Source organism: Sylvia atricapilla, chromosome 15 (assembly GCF_009819655.1).
Source record: "Sylvia atricapilla isolate bSylAtr1 chromosome 15, bSylAtr1.pri, whole genome shotgun sequence".
Classification (NCBI taxonomy): Eukaryota; Metazoa; Chordata; class Aves; order Passeriformes; family Sylviidae; genus Sylvia; species Sylvia atricapilla.
Window position 1 is genome coordinate 6,504,022 of NC_089154.1, and position 23,406 is coordinate 6,527,427.

General features: G+C 50.8%; 2 protein-coding genes across 2 annotated transcripts in view; one reads left to right on the forward strand and one right to left on the reverse strand.

The window, feature by feature from the left end:
- Positions 1-23,406, reverse strand: part of CHTF18 (chromosome transmission fidelity factor 18) — a 371,533-nt gene that overhangs the window by 207,190 nt on the left and 140,937 nt on the right. The gene's annotated exons all lie outside the window — the stretch shown is intronic.
- The window catches only part of LMF1 (lipase maturation factor 1), a 141,447-nt gene that overhangs the window by 46,589 nt on the left and 71,452 nt on the right, over positions 1-23,406 (forward strand). The window contains exon 4 of the mRNA XM_066329865.1: positions 9,603-9,668. Within this exon, the coding sequence (XP_066185962.1) occupies positions 9,603-9,668 (66 nt within the window). The remainder of the gene's footprint in view (positions 1-9,602; positions 9,669-23,406) is intronic.

A 23,406-nucleotide genomic window follows, 5' to 3' on the forward strand; every position in this document is an offset into this window, starting at 1 on the left:
GCTCTGTTCCATGGTTGAGGCTGATTTCACTTTCCAGCCCCTTTTCCCTCCACTCAGTGTCTCATATTTGGGATTTTTTTCCATGGTGAGCTCTGCTAACCTGGGACTTTGCACTGAGCAGAGCTGGTGTGGTTTGGAGGAAAGGCTGGGACAAGATGATCTTTAAGGTCTCTTCCAACACAAACCATTTCGTGACTGGGGAGTTTTGCTGTTTCCTGGCTAAGCCTCCACCCAAAAAATCATGTCCAGACACTGTTTTATTGTGCACGAGAGCTGGCTGGGCTTGTTTAGGGGTGACACAGCCCGGGAGAAGTGGGATAATCCTGGCTGTGGCGGGAGGCTCAGGAGGAGCTCAGGCAGGCTCTGCTGCTGGGGTTTGATTGGCAGCCAGTGCTGGGCTGAGCTCAAATATTGCTGCCTTTTTAAAAGGCATAATTACGTGATTCAATCTATATGTTTGATGTTCCTAATCATCCATTAGAGCAGGATGTAAAGATGGGATGATGCTTCCCAGGAACACGCTGAGGCAACAGAAGAGGGGCTCTTTGTGTGAGGCAGCAGTGAGTGATGCCAACACACACTTGCAGGGCTGCTTTCCCTCACCAGAGCTGCGTGGTTTGATGGCTTCATCGTTTTGTTTGTGTCTCTCTCTGTCACTCAGATTTCTCGAGGCTGGGGAGATGCAAAATAAGGGTTTGTGATCCCATCAGAGCCACGAGGTGGGTGCTGAGATTTCTGCCACTCCTCAGGTGAAGGGATGAGAGGGAATAGCCTCAGCTTCCTGCACCAGGAAGGTTGGATTAAATATTAGAATTGTTTCTCTTTTTTTTCTCTGAAGGAATGGTCAGCTTTGGGATGAGTTGCCCGGGGAGGTGGTGAAGTCACCATGGAAGTGTTTGACACTTTGGAGATGTGGTTTAGGGGTGCTGCTTGCACTGGATGCTCCTGGATGTCTCTTCCAATCCTGATAAATTCTGTGAGTCTGTGTTAGCCAAGCCACAGGGACTTCCCAGGAGGAGCAGCCCCACTGCCAGCAGGATCCTGGGTGTGCTGGCACTGAGAGGTTTTGTCACCTGCAGCTGCCCGGGGACCCTGCTGTGCTCTCCAAGCCTTGTCCCCCTCTCCAGTGAACACAAATATTCGATCCAGCAGGCAGAGTTGGTTTTCCAGCTGCTCCATTCCCTCGGTGCTGGGTGGGTTTGGGGTGGTGTCAGCCCCTCACTGCAGGCTGGGGTCCTGAAGGGGCTCCTGACAGCCCTTTTCTCAGAGTTTAATAACCCCTGATTCCCAAAACAGAGAGTGGTTGGAGCTGTGCTTCCCATCTCCCTGAATCTTGTGGATTCCCAAAGCCCAGTCCCGTTGGTGCCAGCTCTGCCTGGAGCTTCTGGTGGAATTCCCATCCTGTGCTTCCAAGGTGAGGCTTTCCCTCCCAGGTGGAAGAGTTTCTGCTTCATTTTTGGGTTGTCTTGGGGGATTTTTGGGGCAGCAGCCTTGCTCAGGAGCTCTCCATCAAATACAACTCGTGGCTAAAACCCCACTCAGCAAACCTTAGTGCTGGGCTCTTCCTGCAAGGCCCGAGAGTAGGTGACAACTTCATGGAGTCTGTGAAGTCATATTCTGGGAATTCCCTGCTGCAGGTGAGACCCACGTGCTGGGGGAGCCCCAGATTCCTGCCCAGGGCTGGATTGGAGCTGATGAATTGCCAACAGCATCCTGGAGAAAGCCTGGAGCAGCTCCTTGTGCCCTGAAAGTCATCAGGGATTGTTAAAGTAAAACCATAAAACAGTTTCTCTTTCTTCCTCAGTGCAGGGGCCAAGGGGAGTTTGTGAGAGCACGAGCTCAGAAATGTGAGAATTTGGCTCTCATCAACACCTGCCTGCAACTGCAGCAGCTCTGAGCACACCTGGGAGCTGCAGGGGCACAGGGAATGGGACAGGAGCTCAGGGAATGGGGCAGGAGCTCAGGGAATGTGGGACAGGAGCACAGGGAAAATGGGCAGGAGCACAGGAACGGGACAGGAGCACAGGAATGGGATCTCAGTGGGGTTTGGGAAGAGTCCTGGAGCAGCAGGTTCATCCTGCAGCCCTGCTGTGGATGAGGGGGCAGTGCTGGGGGGCTTCTCCTGATGTCCCTGCCCTGGGCTTTTCCTGGGTCGTGGGAGCAGCATTCCCTGGCTGATCCTTGGGAATCCTGGGGTTCTTGGTTGGTGTTCATCAATATTTCCCCGGATCTCTTAGCACTGCTGGGATGTGTCCATTATCCCAAGGACTCCTGCCTCACATGTGCCCACTTGATGGTGTACAAGGAATATTATCCTGGAATGGTTTGGCTTGGAAGGGATTTTAAAACTTATCCAGTTCCAACCTTCCACTGTCATGGGTGATCCAACCTGGCCTTGGGACACTTCCAGGGATGGGGCTGCCACAGCTTTTTCCCTGGGGAACAGGGAATGATTATCCCTGCTGGAGGGTGCACAGAGGAGATGGGGGGAGCTCTGAGCACCAGGGGTGCAGCGGCACGTTGGAAAACTGGGAATGAACAGGGAATGAAGGTGGAGCTGCCAAGGATCCTGGACATATGGAATGAGTTACCAGGGAAGGTGGCTGGAGCAGTGAGTGTGACTCTGAGACATCTTGATTAGTTTCTGCAGGAAAGGATTGAAGAGTGGAGTGAAAAAGCAGGGAAAGGGGATTTAAAGCACATTACCACTTTAATTTAAAAGTGCCCAAAGCAAGGAAATTCAGATTTAAAACTGCCAATCTCTGCCTGGCTTGCTGCAGGTGTTGGGGCTGGGAGGACTTTGGGGTCTGTGTCCAGATGGGTCCTGGGGCCATGAGCCCAATCCCAAACTTTGTGTTTGTCCCAGGAATGAGATCCTTTAATAGGTGTGTTCTGTAATAATTGTATTCTTTATAAAAGAAATGTATTTTTCTTTAATAATCTGCCCCATGTGCAGTGCCCTCGATGCTTTCTCTGTGTGATGCCCTTAAAACTTGCAGGATCTGGGCTGAGCTCCCTTAGGAAGGGTTTTCTTCCCCCTTTTATCTTCCCAATTTGGAGAGCCCTTCCCAGGAGCTGCTCCCTCTGCTCCTCCTCACATCATACACAAGGTTCTGAGGAGGAATTTAGGGAAACCCAAGAGCATCTTCTGCACTTGGGATTTGTGACCTGGCTGTGCTTCCCTTTATTTTGCTTCCTGTAAACAAAATTTCTATTTTTTTTCCCTCCACTTTCCAGATTTCTCTTTCTGTCAGAATGCCCTCCCCCTTCCCAAATCTTCCCAAATCCCAGGCTCAGCCCCTCTGAGCTGTTCAGGAACATCCTCGGAAGTGGCTGCAGAACAGGGGAGTTGGGAGCAGTTTTTGGCAGGCAGAGACTTAGAAAATAATTTCAGTCCTTTGCTATCTGCACAGGAGATATTTTCCCCTTCTGCAGGAGGATAAAAGATCATTTAAAGTGACAGTTTTTTTGGGGGGTGGAAATAGAAAGAATTATAGTAATCAGGGTTTTTTTCCCCTTTAATTATCACAGTGCTTTCCTGTGGATTTGTCCGTCCTTCTCCGAGATGTGCTTTCATAGAAAAAAAAGGATCGATTCCTTCCAGATTATTTATGCATCACTTGATATTTAATATGTTTTTAAACGGTTTTGAGTTTTTTTCTTTGCTGTTAAAAAACCACTTCTTTTACCCCACTGCAGCAAATCCTCTCAGAACCTTGCGGTTGGTGCGAAACTCTTGGTGTTCCTTGTTTTGTTTTTTGCTTGGAGCCTGTTAAAAGTGTCAGGACGTGGGTGGCATTTGAAAGGTTACTGGAAAAGGGTGGGGCTGTGATTAGCTAAGAAGGGAGAGATGAACTTTCTGGCAAAAATAAGGAAGACTTTGAAGCAAACAGAATCTGGATGCCTGCAGTAAAATGGAATCAAATAAAAGTCGGAATTTCGGATGGTGAAAATATGAAAAGGGGGGAGAGCAGCAGAACCCAGCGGATGTAGATGTCAGCTCCCTGACAGGCGTGCCCTGATCCTGGGCATTATGGCCCTGAAATGGAGAATAATTATTCTAATTTGTTTTATTACATTAGCGTGGGTAGGAGGGGAAGAAAGGGAGCTTTCTTCGCTGCCTTTCCTCATTATTCCTCGGCGAGCACGGCGGGGCCAGCTCCCGGCTCCCGCGCCGGGCCCTTCATGGGAATTTTTGGAAAATGATGTCTGCAATGTTCTGACCTTTGCCGTCCCAGCTGCAGCCTCCTCCTCTCTGCAGGGATCCCACACTTGACTCCTTAGCAACCTCCTTTGTGCCTCTGATCTCTCTCTCCCGGTTTGTCTGGTAATAGCCCTTGGCAGCGGGACTTGTTGTTCCTTGGTGGCTGGAAAAGGCAGGAGCCGCCGGTGCCAAGGGCTTTTGCAGGATCCCTTTCACCCACCGCTGCCTTCAGAGCCCCCCCAGATGCTGCTGGTGGCTCCTCAAAGGGGCTTTTTTGGGGGGGAGACGGTGGGGATTGGAGGGAGGAGAGCAAAGCCAACAGCCGGGAATTCTGCGGGGATTCTGTGGTTTGGGCTCTTGTGGTGGCTCTGGTTTGGCTCCCTGCTGGGTGGGAAGGGTCACCTGAGCTCCTGAGACACGTCCTGGGGTCACCTCAGAGCCCTCCTGTGCAGGAGGGACCAGGCAGGTGTGGTTTGCTCACCTGGATAGTTGCAGGATCCTGGAATGGTTTGGGGTGGAAAGAGCCCTCACGGGCAGGGACAGCTCCCTGTGCGTTAGGAATATTCATCCACCAACGCCAGAGGTTTATGTCCAAAAAAAGGAGACAGAGGAGTCCTTTTACATTATTGGAATAAAGGGAGAGGCCATGGGACATTTCCCCTGGGGTCTCTCCAATTTTTGGAGGACTCAGCCTCCTGTTTATCCCAATTTGGACTCCAGTTTGGAGCCTCCTATTTATCCCAATTTCCCGGGCCCATTTCCCTCTCTCTTTCCCCACTGGCTGAGGTACTTGAGAGTTACAGACTTCCCTGAGTGCCCAGTACCTAAAATTCCCCTTTAATGTATAACCCCCCTTTTAATTCTTTTGGAATTCATGGGGTTTTCCCATCGTTTCCTTCATCTATCAACATCCAATTTCATTTAGCAGCAAACCTACAGTTTGTTCATAAAGGCAAATATCTTCTTTTCCATTCATCAATCCATGGGATCCTTCCCGTTGTTTCTTTTCTCTCTCAGTGCTGGTTTTCTCCACCAGCAGAGCCCGAGTTTGTTTGTGAAGACAAATCTGTCATTCCTCTCACCGGGTCACTGCAGGCTCCATCCAGCCTGGCCCTGGACACCTGCAGTGTGCTCGGGGGGATGTGGGAGTGCCAGGCCTGGAGCAAAGCAGAGTCACCTGAGGAGCACACAGCTGTCCTTCCCTGCCTGAGGAGCTGTGAGCCATGGGATGGTTGGGGTTGGAACAGAGCTCAAAGCCCATCCAGTGCCACCCCAGGGACGCCTCCCACCACCCCAGAGTGCTCCAAGCCTGGTCAAACCCCTCCAGGGATGGAGCGTCCTGTTCCTCCTCTCTTTCCATGGAAGAAGCTGCAGGAATCTGATTGCAGTGAGAACATCAGGGGCAGCTCTGGTTCACACCTTTGTGTCACAGCTGTGGCAGAAGCTGTGGCACCTGTTTTCCCTGTGGGACATTCCCTGAAGAACAGAAAAGTTGGGATCCAGCTCATCCTTCCTGCACCACGGACCTTGATCCATCAGCAGGGCGGGAGGTGTGGAAGGTCTGGAGCTCCTGGAGGGAGTTTTAGACCCTCAGCTGAAGTTGGTCTCATTGGATTGAGCTTCTCCAGGAGCCTCTTCCAGCCGTGCCCTGTAATCCTTAAATGATTTTATTTTTAGATTTCACCTTGGGAAGCTCCTTCCTCTCCCACGAACTTGGGCTCTAAATTTGTCTCAGAATACCCTGGCGAGGGTTTGGCTTTCACAGAGATGGTGAAACCACTTTTCCTGTGGGTAGCAGAGGTGGGAAGTGCACGGAGCTGGGATTTTCTCTGGGAAGCGTTCCTTATTTATAGCAGGAGCAAAACGAAAACCTCGATTTTAGCTGGGAATTTTGGGTGGGGTTTTGCCCATCTTTTATACACCAAAGACACAGAAAGGTCTTTAAATTGCCTCTAAATTTAAAGGGTAATTTAAATTTAATGGGTGCCCCATTCCCCAGCCTTCTCTCTGGAGCCGGGATCAATAGGGAACTTTGCAGACATAGCTTGAGTCACCAGGCTTTTGCTCAGCTTCCCGTGCTATTGGCCTGTCTGTACCATTTTTTTTTTTTTCAGAATTAATTTTGGGCTGAAAAAGTCTCAAAGAAGTGCTTTGTTCCTCCTTGACACTCACTCCAGGGAAAAAAGGAGGAAAAAAAAAAAAAAGGAGAAAAAGGAAAAAAAAAAAAAAAAAACCCGTGGAAAATCTGACATCTGCATTGTAGAGAAAAATCAATAGATAGGGAGGAATATAATTATCCCCCACTCCTGAAGGAATTTTTCAGATATTTTTTGGAACAGTGACTCATATGGGCTTAGGGCTTGAATGACATTTTAATTATTCCGGCTTTTTTTTTTTTTTTTTGCTTTGAATCACCCAAGTACAGCCTGGAAGGGGCACAGGCAGCACGGGGAGATGAAAGGGCAGGAGCTGGTGCTGGAGCTGAGCTCTTCTCTCCCTTCAGGTGGGGGCTGGATCCCCCTGCATCCCATTTGCTGGCATCCTGTAAATAAGGGAACGTTTCCTCTGCTTTGGGAATGTTTTATTCCGTAATTCCAGAGCAGGGCTGGTGGATGGAGACAGTGTGAGAATTTTATTATCCACCATTAAAGTAAATCTAAAAACAGCAAAAAAAAAAAAATCCTAAATGAAATCCTAAATGTCGTTTTCCTTGCCCTGTGAGAAACGCTGCTGGATTTAATTCCCTTTAATTTGGGGAGTTTGGAGTTTTCCAAGTCCAGGGCAGGTGCTGCATCCCCATCCTGCCCTGAGCTCCTTGGCCGTGCCCTGGAGGGAGCAAACCTGGCAGGGGAGGAGGAATTGAGCCCGTATTTCATTCTGGAGCTTAATTCAATCCAGGGCCAACGTTTTCTCCTCCTCCTGCTGTAAATTCCTGTGACAAGGACCTCAAGTTCCCCCTTTCCCAGGCCAGGGGTGCTCATTATCCCCAGTGCCCGACCCCGGTGTCCCCACAGCCACCAGCCCAGCAGTGGGAATTTAATAATCCTGGATTCAGAGCGAGGCCACGGGGGTGAAAGGGTCTCTGCTGGTTCACTTGGCCACCTGGTCACTTGCCTGGAGCTCCGATTTCATTTGTATTCCTGAAAACTTCCCGGTTTCTGGGAGTGCCCTGGATGGGCAGAGCTGCTGTGGGGTGCTCAGAGATCTCCTCCAGGATTCTGTGAGTCCTCCTTCTCCTTTCCTGCCTCTCCCCGGCAGAGCTGAGGCTCAGAGCACGGAGATTCTGTTCGGGGCACGTTTTGCTCTCAAATCCTTGGGAAAAGTGGAAAATTCAGGTGCCAGTGTGGGAGTGAAGCGGCCTCGAAGCCGGCTCAGGGTAAAGCTGACTTGAAAAACCTTTAATGATGAGAGTGGGAGTTTTTTATGCTGCAAAACATTAAAAAAGAAAAAACCATCTTTGATATGAAGCCTTTCCTGTCTGAAAGCTTTCTAGTAAACAAAAAAGGGATGAACTGCCTGAGTGAGTCATTGCAGGGAAAATCGGGATTTTTTTTTTTCCCCCATCTTTGTTTTAATTGGAGTTTTAATTATCCCTGCTGAATAACAGAGCTTGATAACAGCCCGGGGAAGGGAGGAGGGAAGGTCATCAAGATAACTGTCCTGTTTTAATATTCCAGCATTCCTGCACAGAGCTTCCTCAGTGTGTCCTGGCCCTGCCAGGGCTGGAGCTGCAGCACATCCTGGGAGATGCTATCATGGCTGCATCCTGTAATTTTAGAAAAGCTTGGAGGGCAGCACAGGGGAGGATGGAGTGGCTGATGACAGTGAGGGTGTCTTGTCCCTGCTCCAGAGGGATGGAGGGGAAAGACAGCTGGGATGTGCTGAGTAAAGCCCTGGAGGTAAAACTGCTTTGCCATCCCAGAAATCCTGGGTGAGATCGCTTTGCATCCCTTTTCTGCCAGGCAGGAGTTCCTAAACTCTGCTCTGCCCTGTGCTGACAGACAGACAGACAGTTAGACAGCCCTGGGAGCTGGATGTTCCTGGGTATTGCTGAGCTCTGGACAGTTTTAGAGGGTCTTTAATTGGAATTTTGAATTTCTTTTGAGCTCCAAACATGTTAAACTTTACTTAATGCTGCAAGTGAAGATTTGTTTTAGTGTGAGCTCCTCCTGCAGCAGAGGAGCCACTGTGGTCACTTCCAACCTGTTCCAGTTCTGGGAATTTAGATGGAATTCATAAAAACTGGAATCTCCTTCTCTGAGCTCGGATTTTAGCCCTGGAAGGTCGCTGGTCACTCCCTGCTGCAAATGTCAGGAAGCCTCAGGATGCTCCTGCTGGACCTTCCCAAAACTCCCAGAAACTCGCAGGGTTTTTCTCCTGGGGAAGGCAGGACCATGACAATTAGGGCAATGTCAGAGGCAGGCAAATACCCCCTAATTGTATGCAGATGACAGAGCTGCTTCAACCTTTTGACTAGTGAAGCTTTCCTCAATTTGGGATATTGTGATCCTAATCAGGGACCTCTCCCGGACATCAAAGCCGGCCTTGATTGCTCGGCTTCCTGCTCCAGCCCATCCCTGCCCAGGTGTCTTTCCTGCTCTGGCCGACTGATTCCTTTCTGCTCTTCATCTCTGAGGCAAAGAAATTCAATCCCAGCATTGCTGCCAGCCCTGGAATGGACGCAGTGATTTGGAAATGTCCCCTCTTGTTGTTGTGAAGTCCCAGGGCAGGGGATACCTGCTGCTCCATCCAGCCTCTAAGCTGAGGTGGGGCAGAGCTGTCAGCAGTGCAGCCAGCTGTGTTTGGGGCTGGCAGCTTCCTTCCCCTGCCCCTCTTTTGTCTCTCTAATTATTTTAATTGCAGCTCTGTGTCCTGCTCCGTGTCCCCATCCCCATCCCTGTGTCCCCATCCCCAGCTCCATGTCCTCATCCCTGCTCCATGGCATTGCTCCCTTTTCCACAGGAAGCAGAGGTGGCTTTGCCTGAGGGAAACATTTGGGTTTGGATGGTAAAATCGGGAATCTTGCTGAATTTCCTCTGTTATCCCAGGGACAGAACCTGGTTTTTCCTATTTCTTCTTCCCAGGGATGCTGGAAGTGATGCCAGGAGCCCTGGGCTGCTCAGACCCGAGCAAAGGCTCAGGTGGGGCTGAGGCTTCTTCCTGGAAGGGGAATTTGGCAGATTGCAGAAGGATTTCTGTCACATTTTCGGTAACCAGGCAATGGGATGAGTCAGATCCTTTATGTTCCCTTGGGAACAGCAACTGGACCCAGGCTGTGGATGTGCCATGGGGCTCATTCAGCCTCTGCAGTTTAACCACAGAATCTGGCACCTTGAGACACAAAACAAAGTAAAATTAAATATCTGTGACCATATTTTTGCCCTTTTTCCCCCTCCAGGGGCTGATAAAAATCCGAGGAGATCGCTGCTGGAGAGAGTTAACTTGCATGGATTATCACTACGAGGTGAGTGACGTGCACACAAAACCTCATTTCTCTCGTCTGCTTTTCTTTTTGTAAAACAATTTCCCCCAACTTTTCCCCTCCTGCCAGGCAGCTCTCCACGTTTTCCCTCTTTATCCCAGCCTCTGGCAGCCAGGCCGTGTCCGTGTGCCAGCTGGGTGATGCTGTTTTTCCCAACCACAGTCCTAAAAAGACCAATTTCTCTGCTTCCCTCCCCTCCCCATCGTGGATCCAGGAGCAAACCTGAGCCTCGCTGAGAACTTCCACTGTAAATCTGCTGCAGGGTGGGGGCAGAAAGGAGTCTTCCGTGGTGTTGTTCCTTCTTACACTTTCAAAAATTGGTTATTAGACAGGAACAGAGCATCCCTGTGCTCTCCAACGTGCAGAGCACATCCTTGGCAGGGCAGAGCTCCCTGGGTTTATCTTTTTGACATCTGTTGCAGTGATTATGTTGCATTCTGATTATAAATTGGGGGTGGTTTGCTGGCTCTGGGTTCGTCTCCTCTCTGGTTACAGAGGCAAACTCCCCTTCTCTCCTCACCTCTATTTTTGCATTTGAGTTTTATAGAAGTGGTGGGAAAAAAGGAAAACGCTGCATCCAGCGATGTTCCCAAGGTGAGGAGCTCTGGGTTGGTGAAGGGAATGGTCCTGAAGGAATATTCCCTTCCTCACAGGCACCACGGGTGGCCCAGGGTGTTGTGATGGCTCTGCTCTGGAATCCATGGCCATGGAATATTTGGGAACACAAGTCTGATGAGGAGGAGCTGGGGAAGGGGCTCAGCCTGGAGAAAATGGGGATCAGGGGGAATTTCAGGCTCTGCACAACTCCCTGACAGGGAAAGCTTTGCAGCAGATCCCTCCTCAAACTTTCCTCTTTTTTTCCCCCCTCACATTTTCTCCCACTTTTTGATTTTCCCCTCATGACAAGAGGGACATGGAGGGGCTGGAGAGTGCCCAGGGAAGGGAATGGGGCTGGGAAGGAGCTGGAGAATTCCTGAGGGAGCTGGGGAAGGAGCTCAGCCTGCAGAAAATGGGCATCAGGAGGAGTTTCTGGAAACGGCCTCAGGGCCAGGGGAGGTTTAGGTGGATATTTGGGAAAATTCCTTCCCTTAAAGGGTGGCCAGGCATTGGAAGGGCTGTGGTGGAATCCCCATCCCTGGAGGTGACCAAAAACCACAAGGATGTGGCACCTGAGGACACGGTGATGATCATAGTTGTTATTGTTGCTGATGATCTTAAAGGTCTTTCCCAACCTGAACAATTCTGTGACTTTATGAAATAGGATTTTGCAGGTCCAAACAGCTCTGTTTGCCTTGTCAGCTTTAAATCTCCTTCTCTGTGTCTCTCTCAGTTACTTTCACTGGGCTTTCCCTCCTCAGTGTGAGGCTGGGCCTGTCCAGAGGCTGCAGCCCCTTGGCTCTCCAAAACCCCAAGGATCCAACTTCATCCCGAGTAAAACTTGGGATGAAAAACCCCTTCAGTGCTGTCCTTCCTAATCCTGAACATGAGGGTGGCTGCAGTAAATTATCCACTTTTCCAGGCACCTGGCAGCACTGGGGGAAAATCCAGCTCTGAGGCTGACCCCAGCCCACAACAATCAGCCCAAATAATCCCAGCTCCCCCAAATCAATCCCAGCATCAATCCTGGAGCCCAGAGGGATAATTGAGACCATTCCTGTCACATCCATAAGGCAGGATCCCCAGCCTGTGCAAGTAATTGGGACCAGGGGCAGGGGGCAGATCTCGTTATCAATATCAATTATTTTAATCCCCACCAAAGAGGCTGCAAGAAAAAGGAAAATGAGAGAGGCCAAGCTTTTGTCCATCAGCAATAATGGAACAAAAATACCTCAAGGCTGGCATTCACCTGCTGGTTTCAGCCAGAGGGAGGGAGAAAAGGGGGCAGTGAAGGACCTCTGGGAGGGAAGGAGGGAGCTGGGAATCTGCTCGTAATTAGGATGATAAAAGTGGGGATTGGAGCAGGTCAGGGATGGATTTGGGCCAGATGGGTTGTGCTGGGATGTATGTTGGCCACCCCAGCTCTCCTGCTCCAGCACGAGCTGCATCCAAGATCTACATGAGCTCCTGTGCCAAGAGAATGAATGGAAACACATGGCCTCCATCCCTGCCTGGACTATTTATTTGGAGTAGGACCTGCAGCTCTGCCCGTGGAAAAGAACATTTCCACTTTTGTCAGGAAATGTGGATGGAGTAGTCCAGTGGTGTTATGGTTAAATGGGACATTTTCCTTTCAGGGCCTTCCTCCCAGCCTTGCTGGGGCTCTGCTCCTCACTGAGGGCTCTCTGTGTGATTTGGAGAGGGGAATGGCGTGGTTGGCACAGCAGAGGGATTTTCCTACCAGCCTGACCCTCCTGGAGCCCTCAGGAGGAGGTGGGCTCCAGGAAACGTGGGAGAGAATTCAGGCTCTGCTGGAGGTGGAGAAGCCTTTGCTGCAGCACCAGGCTCAGCTTTGGCACGTGGTGGAAACTGCCTGGCCTGGGGGTTGGTGGATTAATGGTGCCTGTGGGTGCCAGGAGCCCCAAACTCTAATCCCAGCTTGGCAAGACACCACAAAGAGGGAATTTCAGCTCCTTCTCCGTGGATTTCTGTGCTCTGCAGGTCAGGGCCCCCAAGGTGAGCTCAGGGTTTGCACCTGGAGTGTCTGTGGGTTGGGATCCCAATCCCTGTGGTGTCCTGGAGCTCCACTCCACCACACCCAGATGCACACACCTTGCAGGAGAAGTCCTGGAATCTGCCACCTTGGGTTTATTTATCCCTTTTTGGGGTTGCTGTTTCACTGTGGTTAGAGGGCTCTTTGCCCTGCAGGAAATCCCAGGAAAAGGGAGTTTTCCCTCCATGGAACCTGTTCCTGGTGCAGCTGCTGCAGAGGGAAGCTGCTCTGGCTCTCAGGTCTGTTTGGCATCAGGATTATTCAGATTTATCTGCTCTGGACACAAAGCTTGACAAATCCATGAGCAAGGATTGCGGGCTGGAGCTGGAATTCTTCTTCCACCCGAGCCTCTGGCATGGATCCCACAGTGCCTGGGACATCCCAGCTGCCAGGGCAGGCAGAGGTGGCCTCAGATCCCTGCCTGTGCCATGGGGGATGTGGCTGAACTGTCCCCCTGTCCCTGCCTGCTCCAGAGGGCTCATTCCCAGAGCCCAAGAGCTCTAAATCGTGTAATAACTTTCCAAATCATATTGGCTTAAATGTGTAACTGCTTATATGGACAAAACCCAATGACTTCCTGCAGTGGATAGACCTAACACATCAAGACTGCTGCTGCAGTTCTGTGCTCACACAGTTTTCAGGTTATTTAACCTCACCAGCTCTAGAGCTGAGCTTCCTGAGCCAGAGATGTGAGATTCCCAGCAGAGCCCCCAGCCTGCTCTGAGAAATCTCTTCTTTGCTGTTTGAGACCCTGAACTTGAATGAGGGATCGTTCCCAGAGCCCACCAGCTCCACCCCACAGCCTTGGAAGGTTTTGAGCCACTTCAGGCCATTTCTGGGGCTCACAGGACATCACCCAGCTGGGCTGGAGCAGCTTCCCAACCCCTCTTAGGCACCAGGGCTGAGCCAGGGTTGGGATGGGGATGGGGGAGCACCTCCTGCTCCCCAGGACCTCCCCAGTTCCCTTGTTCCAGGCTTTATCTGGGAGTGCAGAGATGTTGGCACAGGCACAACATCCCACCGTGCTCCAAACAGAGCAAATCCCCTGGGGCAGGAGCCGGGCTGGCAAATCCCTGCAGCTCCTGACCCTGCAGAGCTCCCTCTGCCCAGATCTCCTGGCACAGGCAGGACATGGACATTTCAGACCCCAGGCACTCCAGAAGGAGCCTTTGGATGCTGGTGGAGGTTTCAGTTCAGATATTTATTTTCAGATACTCAGAGGGGTTTTGGGCAGGTCCTCCATGGTGCCACCTCTGCCCTGTCCCCCCAGGGACGTTCTCAGGGTGGGATCCAATCCAGTGATGCATTTTTCCTGATGGCTGCCAAAAGCACTGCTGCTGCTGCTTTTTAATTCCAGACAGATATCTTGGAAAATTCAGCCACCAACTGGTGGGAACAGCTGTGGGAGCAGCTGCTGGGGCAGGAGCCCTGCCGGGCACTGAATCCACACTGGAGCTGCTGGACACAGCCAAGGGTCACTCCTGAGGGACATCAGTGCCCTGTCCAGGGAAAGGAGGGACATGGAGGAGCTGGAGAGTGCCCAGGGGAGGGAATGGAGCCCCAGGAGAGGCTGAGGGAGCTGGGGAAGGAGCTCAGCCTGGAGAAAATGGTGATCAGGAGGAATTTCTGGCTCTGCACAAGTCCCTGCCAGGAGGGGACAGCCGGGGGGTCGGGCTCTGCTCCCGGGGAACAGGGACAGGAGGAGAGGGAACAGCCTCAGCCTGGGCCAGGGGAGGTTTAGGTGGGGATTTGGGAAAATCTCTTCCCTAAAAGCTTGTTCAGGCATTGCAAGGGGCTGCCCAGTGGTGGAATCCCCATCCCTGGAAGTTGTTTTTTTTTAAAAAGGTGGATGTGCCATTTTTGGACATGGTTTAGTGGTGACCACGCTGATGGTGCTGGGAATGGTTGGACTCGATGCCCTTAAAGGTCTTTCCCAACTTGCACAATTGTGTGAGGCAAAGGGACAAAGGGAAAGCCAAACCAGATCCCAGCGCTGGAAGTGAGATCCAGGATTGGCTTCCCTGCCCCGGGGTTCCCTGGAGGAGCTCAGGGGTGGGATGGGCACCACAAAGCACCAAAGTTGGGAGCCAACCTCTGAGCCCCATTTTATCTCCAAACGTGTCGCTGCTGCTGAGAAAAGCTTGGCTCTGTGGCCGAGGCCGTGCACAGCCACTCCTGACGGGGACAAATTGTCCCTAATTACCGCCGAGCTGCTTTTCTCAAGGCTCCAGCAGCAGCTCCCCGGCTCCTGGAGAACCTCTGCGAAGGAGCACAATGGCTTTTGTGCCTAATTAGGCTTTGCTGACTGATAGCTGCGCTGATAAGGGCGATAAGGAAGCTCAAACTGCTCCTTAACTGCCTCTTCATTCCTTTTCTCCCTCCTCTCCCCTGGATTAGACCTCGTTAAGCTTTTCATCCAGTTTTTTGGTGGGTTTTTTTTTTTTTTTTCAGAGCCATTATGAAAGAAAAAGTAAATAATATTTAGCAATCTGTTGGGATGAATCAGAAAATGAGCTGCTTTTATGAGCCCGGATGGTTCAGGGTGGGCTTTGTTCCAAGAGTTTGCATGGCTGGAAGGGAAAATGTTCCTTGCAGGGAAGCAGGTGCTCGGATTTCGTGCTGAAAATCCTAAAGTTGCAAATTCAGACGAGGGAAGTGGCGCTGAATTAAACAGAAAACAGTAATTATTCAAGGAAGTTACCGTGCAAATAATTTTGGGGATCTTTTTGCCGGTAACATTAACAATTATATTATAAAATATTTATGGAGCATCCAAAGCTTACAGTCCTTAAGTCTGTGCCAGGCCCTCACCACCCTCACAGGGGAAGGATTCCTTCCTAAAGTTCATGAAATGCAGGATAATTTGTGTCTCTGCTCCTTGGAGGGTTTTGCTGATGGATTTGGCCGGTTCCAGCTCGGGGCTGTGTCCAAGTCTGGCACGAGATGCAGCCCTGACGTGGGGAGATTTTCCACATTTCCCCAGAGGTGGTTTTGGAGGTTTGTGAGAGTCCAGCAGGCTCTGCCTGGGGTGAGCTGGACACATGGTGTGAGCTCAGGGCCGCTGCTGGGAGCTGCCCGTGGCATTCGGAGCTTGAAACAGGAAAATTCACCCACTGGAAGTTGTGTTCCCATGAAAACGGGGGGAGATGAGCTGTGCTCCACCTCTGCCCTCATGGCACAGCTCTGTGTAGGAACCCAAGCTGCTGCTGCTGACTCCTGCGTAAGGAGAGCAGTAAAATTCTACCTGTGGAGGGCTGTAAATGCAGTTTATTTTCATCCCCTGGTGCAAAGGCAAGCTGCTCTTTGAGTCAAGGCGACTGATAATAAAAAGAAGAACACTCTGGTGCTCAGCTGCTTTATTTTTTTCCTTCCCATTTGGTCAGAAGTTTGGAGAACTGACCTTTTCATAGGCAGGATTGCAGAACCACTTGTCTTTATTCCCATGTCTCGAAGCTGAGGATTGGAAGCTGAGGGTTTGGGGCTCTGTGCTGGGTTTTGGGGATTCCATGAGGCTGGAGGAAGGGCCAAGGGCTCAGCTGGCCTGGGATCAAGGAAATAATGAGATCCATCGTAGGGCAAGTGCTTGGAGCAAGAATATTGGCAGATAAATGTCAGCAAGACATCAAAAGCTCGTTAGGCTGGATCTGGATTTCGTATGGGGCTCTGCAAGAAAAGCTCCATCTCAGGCAGCTTTTCAGATCAATCCCAGGTCTCTGCCAGGGATTCAAGGGATCTTTGGATGCAGTTTGCTGGCAAGGTTTGTCATTCCCAAGGCTGGGTTGGCTCCGCTCTTCTGAAGGTGCCCATCACTTCAGAAAAAAAAAAAAAACAAAAAAAAAAAAGAGAGGGAGCAAATGCTCTAAAAGTGGGATGTGGGCTTGGAGGATCTGCCTTGCTGGGTGTGCACAGGTCAGGTTTGCTGGCAGGGATTTCACTTCCAGCTGAGCACTGCTGGGAAGGAGCCCTGGTTTCCCAGGGTTTGGGAGCTCTGCGGATGAAAATGAGGGAAATGAGATTAAATGAGACTAAACGAGGGCGCTTCAGAAAATGAGGGAAATTCTCAGAGCAGCCAGCTCCCAGGAGTGTAACCATCCTGGTGGAGCTGCAGTTCCAGGAGGCAGAATGATAAATCCTGACAGCGATGCCCAGTTAGGCCGGGCTTAAAAAGTGGACAGGAATTCCCGGGGTTTGAGCCCTCAAAGGATGTGCTGGAGGAAGGAGGGTGGTGAATAACGCCGGGCCTGAGGCAGAACAAAAGCAGGTTGCTGCAGGGAGCTGGTGGGGGATGTTCTGTTCCAAGCAGAGCAGGCAGGGAAGCAGCTCTCCCCAGGCAGGGCACTGGTGGGAGCAGGGCTGTGCCGTCACTCAGGGCTGGAGCAGGAGCCTGCCTCGTGTTCCCGGAGCACAGGGGTGGGAATTGGAGTCCCCACACCTCAAAATCAGCTTCAGTTTTGTGTCCAGGGGGACCAGGATCCTGGCAGGGAATTCAGGAGAAGAGGGGAGGAATGTCTGGTTGGAGAATGATCAGAATAAAAGGTGGAGCTGCAAGCAAACAGCCCCAGCTTGTTTGGGCTCAGGAGGCCACAGCCTGCCAGAGGGAATTGGATGTGGGGAGATGCTGGGGGAGAAAATTCCCAAATGAGAATCATTCAGGAACTTCTACCAGGGTCTGGAGTGCCAGGGCACAGAGAATGGCTTCCTACTGCCAGAGGGATGGATGGGATATTGGGAAGGAATTCCCAGAGAAGCTGTGGCTGCTCCTGGATCCCTGGAGGTGTCCAAGACCAGGTTGGAGCAGCCTGGGACAGTGCAAAGTGTCCCTGCCGTGGCAGAGGTGGCACTGGATGACCCTTAAGGTCCCTTCCAACCCAAACCATTCTAGAATTCCGTGTAAATTCCAAATTCCCTCCCAGACACAGCTTCCATGGGCAGTGGAGACCGGGATCGGGGCAGGATTTCATTTCTCTCTTTGCTGCGGTTCACATCTGCTTTTCTCTCTGTGTTCCTTCACCCAAAGCATCTGTATTTACTCCAAAAACACCTTCTGGGCTTTCCCCCTTGGCCACCAGAGCAGGTGGGTGGCACCTGTCACCGGTGTCCCCCTGGGGTTCCCTCAGCTTTCCATGACTCCCAGAGACACCAAACCCAAGCAGGATAAACCTGTGAAGGTTTCCTGGGTATTTCCCCTGCAGGGGAACTCTGTGTGGGGAGGGTTTGGGCTGTGGGATCAGCACAGAGCTGTCAGTCACTCCCTGCATTGGGAATATGCCAATGCCCTCTCCAGCAGTAACACAATTCCTCTTCCTGGAGCCTTTGCTGTTTTTCTTACGGATTTGTTTTAAGCCTGGTGAAAGCTTCCTGCGCACCTATTGGATTTCATCTCTTCCTCACGCTCTCCCACTGTTCCCAACTCCTTTGCAGACCACCCAGGACCCTCCTCACTCCCCTGAAATATTCCCTTTTCCTCCCCCACTCCACGCATTTGGTGTTTTTCAATCCTGATCAGACGAATCCTCACAACAGCCGCTCCAGCAGCTCTGCCTGGGCTCCTCCAGGGGCAGGAATGTTGGATCCCATCACATCCCTGTGCCTCCCAGGGCTCTGGGGAATTGTGCACTGCTCCTGGAACGTGCAGGGCCCAGGAGGTTTGGCAGCTTGGAAGATAACACAGGCAAGGCTCTGGTAATTATTGAAATTATGGATTTATGAGCCTGTTAATGGGGTGTTTTAAGAAATGCTCAGAGAGAAGGAAGGTGACAAATTTTGATGCTTTCTGGGAGACAGAAATGAGAGGGGGAAGTGGCAGGAGAGCATTTTCCAGGCTCCAGAAGTAACATGGATTGGAAGGAGCCTTAAAGCCCATCCAGTTCCAAACCCCTTCCACTGTCCCAGGCTGCTCCAAGCTGGCCTTGGGCACTCCCAGGGATCCAGGGACAGCCAGAGCTTCTCTGGCAAGCTGGGATCTCCCCACCCTCTCAGGGGAGGGGAGATTTTTACCAGGCCTGCTTTCCCTCTTGCTTTTGGGAAGAGAAAGGCCCAGGCCCTCCTGGGATGTTGTTGGCAGCTCCTGGATTTCTACAAAGGTGTCTCAGTCCTCATCCTCCAGTCTGGGCTTTGGGGCCTCCAAACCTTGCCCAGAGCCCTCATCCCAATGTATCCACCTCTGGATTCTCCCAGTGGTCAGAACTAATTCCCATGGCCATGAGTAGAGTCCTTTCCTCTCATCCTTCCTGGCACTTGGGGACATGAAATAATCTCTTTCCTGGTCTCCTCCTTAGCAGGTGCAGTATAAACAGAGTCATTTTTCCCCTCCATTCCCACCTTTCTCAGTGTTTGTAGGGAATTTTCCTTCATTCCAGGTCTCTTGCCTCAGTTCTGCTGGAGGAGCTGCATTCCCAGTGGTGGACAGGGGTGCACATCCCTCCCCCAGTCTCTATTTTGGGATTTTCTTTCGGTAATAAATGTAATGACCAATCCCATTTCTCTGGGTAACATTCCTGGCACAGGTTTCCCAGAGAATTTGTGGCTCCCATCGCTGGAAGTGTCCAAGGCCACATTGGATGGAACTTGGAGCAGCCTGGGAATAGTGGAAGGTGTTGGGGTTGGAACTGGATGAATTTAAGGCCCCTCCCAGCCCAAACCATCCCATGATTCCACAATAATGTTTTTCTATCATGCACCAAAGGTTTTAAGCTCAGCTGGAATTTTTTATTCCCCTGGAATAAAACAGGGCCTGGCCAGAAGAGCCCACCGTGGGCAAAACCTTAGAAACAGCAGAGCTTTTCCCTTTATTTGCATCGCTCCAATTTCCAGGTGATTTCTGCCACCTCCCTGCAATTCCCTGTGGTTTGACACTCTCCATGTTGGACATGCATTGGTTGGAAGCGCAGCTCACAGGTCGTGTCACTTCAGTGACCAGGGGACGATGGCCTGAGCCAATTCCCAGGCACATTCCCCTCCTTCCCACGGATCAGGAAGAACTCCACGTGCTTCTCCAGGTTGTTTTCCGTCTTCTCAGTGCTCCAGTGCTCACAGCAAGCCCTTGTAGCTCTGGAAAAAAGAAGAATCCGGGGTTTTGAAGGGAGGGGTGTGCAGGAATGAGTTAATTTGAAGTCTCTGCCGTGGTGTTTTTGCTCCAAAGTCGTGTGCGCCAAACTGACCTTTAATCTCGGAATATAAATCACTTTCCAGTCCTATTATTTCTAAAATCCTACAGGGCTTGCGAATGCACAAAAGAAGCCTTTGTCTCTTATTAATTTAATTTATAGGTTAAAGTTTCAAATCAGTGGCACGGCACAGGCTGATTTACTGTGCACTGCAGGAATGGCTGTTCTGGGAAGCGCGGCGTTTGCTCCGCTGCCTCCAAACGGGCCTGTGTAATTAGGAGCTTCTGTAATTAGATATAATGTCAGATAATTTGCTTATCGTTTTTGGAATGCGTTTCTCCAGGAGAGGCTGGGAGGGGAACTCGGAGTGGATTAGCTCTTTCAAGCCTAAAAAAAACTCCCCAGATCAGTAAAACCGCGTGTGGAACCATCCAGTCGTCTCCTGCATGATGTCATTTGTGGTGCAACAAAAAGAACCAGCCACTTTGGGAATAAAATTCACATAAAGGCAGGAGGGAGCCTTTTCCCACCAGTTTAAAACAGGACACCCTTCCCTGGTTTTTGGGGTTTTTTTGGGTTATTGTTGTTTTTTTAATTTGGAATTTTTAATTTTTAAGTATTTTGGAGTTATGAAATCCCCGCATGGAGTCAGATATGAGCCATTGGTTTCTCTTCCCAGCCTTAGGAGTATTCCTATTTTCAGACCCATTTTTTCCGCTTCCTGGGATTTCTAGTGACAGAATTTTGTGACCAGGTTTTCTAGTCTGCCTCCAAATAGCCCAAGACAAAGAAATAAAACTTTTTCCTAACCCTGCTGTCATCCCCCTTTCCAGGGGAAAAGCTTTGACTCTTCCAAGCTCTCTCCAGAGGCTTTTCCCTCTTGACCAATTTACACGGAAAATAGGGATTGTGACTTGCTGCCCTTGCCAAGATTGTGGAAATACTGTATTAAAACCAGAATTTCTCTTCCTCTTATCCACAAATCCACTGATCTGTGTTTTCCAAGGATCAGATCCTTCCTGTTCCCTCTCAGTCTCAGTGGCTGGAAGGGTTTCTGTGGCTTCAGCTGGGCAGTTTCTGCAGCCCATCAATGGATTTATGGATTCTATTTATGGATTTATTCTGGGATGAGGTGAGGGAGTGCCCACTTTTCCCTGGAGCTGGGCCTGGGCCATGCTGGGGTTTGCTGCTGAGGAAATGGAGTTAAAGCTTCGTGGGACAAGCAAGGAGCAGGAATTCTTATCCCAGAGCCAGTGAGCTCCATGAACTCCCCTTCCCAGGGAAAAGAGAACTCCCAGAGCCCTGCTGCTGGTCGTGCCCATCTCCCAGTGCAATATTCCACACTGCTGGTGAGTTGGGGCCAGAATCCCTTTTCCACCCCTCCTTTCCCTCAGGAATGTTTCTGCGTTTATAACTCGAGGACTTCAGGCCACCAGCAACTGCTGGAGCCCCTTCAGGTCCTGCAAGGCCACAAGAAGGTCACCCCAAAGCTTCTCCTCTCCAGGCTGTGCTCTCCCAGCAGAGCTGCTCCATCCCTGTGATCATCCTGGAGCCTCCTCTGGACTGGCTCCAGCAGCTCCAGGCCCCTCTGCAGGTGGGGTCTCACCTGAGCAGGGCAGAGGGGCAGAACCCCTTCCCTTATCTCTGTCACCTGCTGGAGGAGCAGGAGTGTCCCCATGGAGGTGCAGGACCCCCTCCCTGATCCCTGTCACCTGCAGAGTGTCCCCATGGAGGTGGCCCTGTGCAGAACTCTCTCCCTGATCCCTGTCACCTGCTGTCCCCAGGGAGGTGGCTCCATGTGGGCTCCAAGCAGCCTGGTTGGTAAATCCTTAAGGCGGGAGTTGCCAGGAGCAGTTTGGGAGCAGCTCACAATGGAAGTAATGAAATCATGGAATGTGTTACCCTCAGCCCTGAGGTGAAGAGGAGAATGTTTTAATTCCAGGAGTTAATTGCAGTTTTAGCAGCCTGTGAGAGCTTGGCAGGTGATGTGAGATCCGTCCTGCTCTGATCTCAGCTGAAGGATTGGGAATCCTGCAGCAGCAGGAACGGGCTGGGAATGCTTCTGAGCTCTTGGTGTCACTCACTAATGATTTCATTAATAATTTGTTAGTGTAGCTGCCACACTTGGAAGTTGCTGAAAACCGTCCCAGAGGGGTTTTTCCAGCAGCTCCAGCAGGAGCTCCCCGTGGGCAGGGAGCAGGGTGGATGCTGAGAGCCTTCTGTGTTGGTAAACAGAGCTGAGGGAGTTTTCCCTCCCTTTGAACACTGAACCTGAACTCCCCAAGTGCACAGGGATTGACAGGAGGGAGCAGGAGCCAAGGAGAGCTCCGGGAGCTCTTTGCTCTGCCAGGAGAAGGGAAATTCAGGCACAGTTATCAAAGGAGGCTCTCGGAGCCGGTCAGACCTGACTTTCCTCATTAAACTTTGGGTTTGTGCTGCAGAGACAGGAAAGATCAAAGTTTGGGTGCCTCTCCAGATTCCTGCACCCCATGGGCAGGGACACCTCCCGCTGTCCCAGGCTGCTCCAAACCCCATCCAACCTGGGCTTGGACACTCCCAGGGATCCAGGGGCAGCCACAGCTTCTCTGGGAATCTGTGCCAGGGCCTCCCCACCCTCCCAGCCGGGAATCCCTTCCCTATATCCCATCCATCCCTGCCCTCTGGAAGTTTAAACCCATTTATCATTTTTTTAGTCCTGTTTAGTGTCTGTATTTGTATCCTGTAGGAATACATCAAATCCCAGGAGTTAGCTTTGCATGTGGAACCGGGAGTTCCCACAATACTTGATGTTGTCATGAATTCATGCTGGGAAGGTGCCAGCCCATGGGAATACTGGATTTTTATCCAAATATTTGACTTCTAGCCAAAATTTGCTCTCCTAAAAGCGTCTTGAGAAAAATTCCTTGCTGGGAATTTTCTTCATCCCGGTCCTGAGCATCCCATGGGTGTGTCAGAGTTACAGGTGTCAGTGGGCAGTAATTAACTCATTTAATACTCCACACTTTTAATGGTTTTATGACTTTGGAGAGCCCCAAAACCATTAAAAATGAAAAACCACCCCGAGCTCTTGGGTTCCTGATTTTTGTCATTGTAACCCATTAGGAAAGACTTGCTCCGGGATTTGCTTTTACCTGTTGAAAGAATTTATTGTAGAAGATATTGAGAGCTTTGTCTTGTTTGGTTTACAGATTTTGTGAGATAAATCACATCCCTGTTCCAGGACCATGGATGTGTGGCTGTGACAGCAGCTGGTTTTGATAAACTCCAAAAATGTCCCTCCCAAGTAAACCAAACACAAATTTCACCGAGCAATTCCACGTTTTCATTCCCTTTATGTTCCCTTCCCTCCGAGCTCGAATTGGATTTTATTGCTTGAGATTTAGCAGAAATGTAATACTTTATCTCTTTCTGAACCATCCCTCCCAGGCCCAGCATTCCTCTGGCTGCATTTGGGGTTCCAAGCACGGCTGATGTTTTGCCAAATCAAAGTTGTTCCGTGCCCGAGTTTCGGGGATGGTTTAAACTTTTGAAGTTGGCCCAAAAATGTGCTTTATGTCGAGCTGTGTGGCAGGAGAGGCCTCTCCTCTTCCATTTTTCATTTCAAGCAGCCTTTGGAGAACCCAAAAACATCAGGAGTCGCTCCTCTCCCCGAATTCCAGGTCAGGCCTGCAGCGGGTTCTGCTCATTCCATAGGGATCCAAGGCTCATCTTTATGGAAGGAAAGGAATTCCCAGGCTCTTTGTGGTTCCCAGCTGAGCATTCGCAGTGGGGTTGGGCTTTTCCCACTTTTCCAGTGGGAAGGAATTCCATCAGCAGCTTGGGTGTAAAATAAACCCTTCCACATGTGACAGTCCAGGACGAAATTTTCATGGATGTCAGTGCACAAAATCCTGGGGGGAAAAAACCAAATCTGTGCTGCTGGAGGAGGAAAACCTGGCAGGGGTGGGAGGGGAACAAGGCTTGG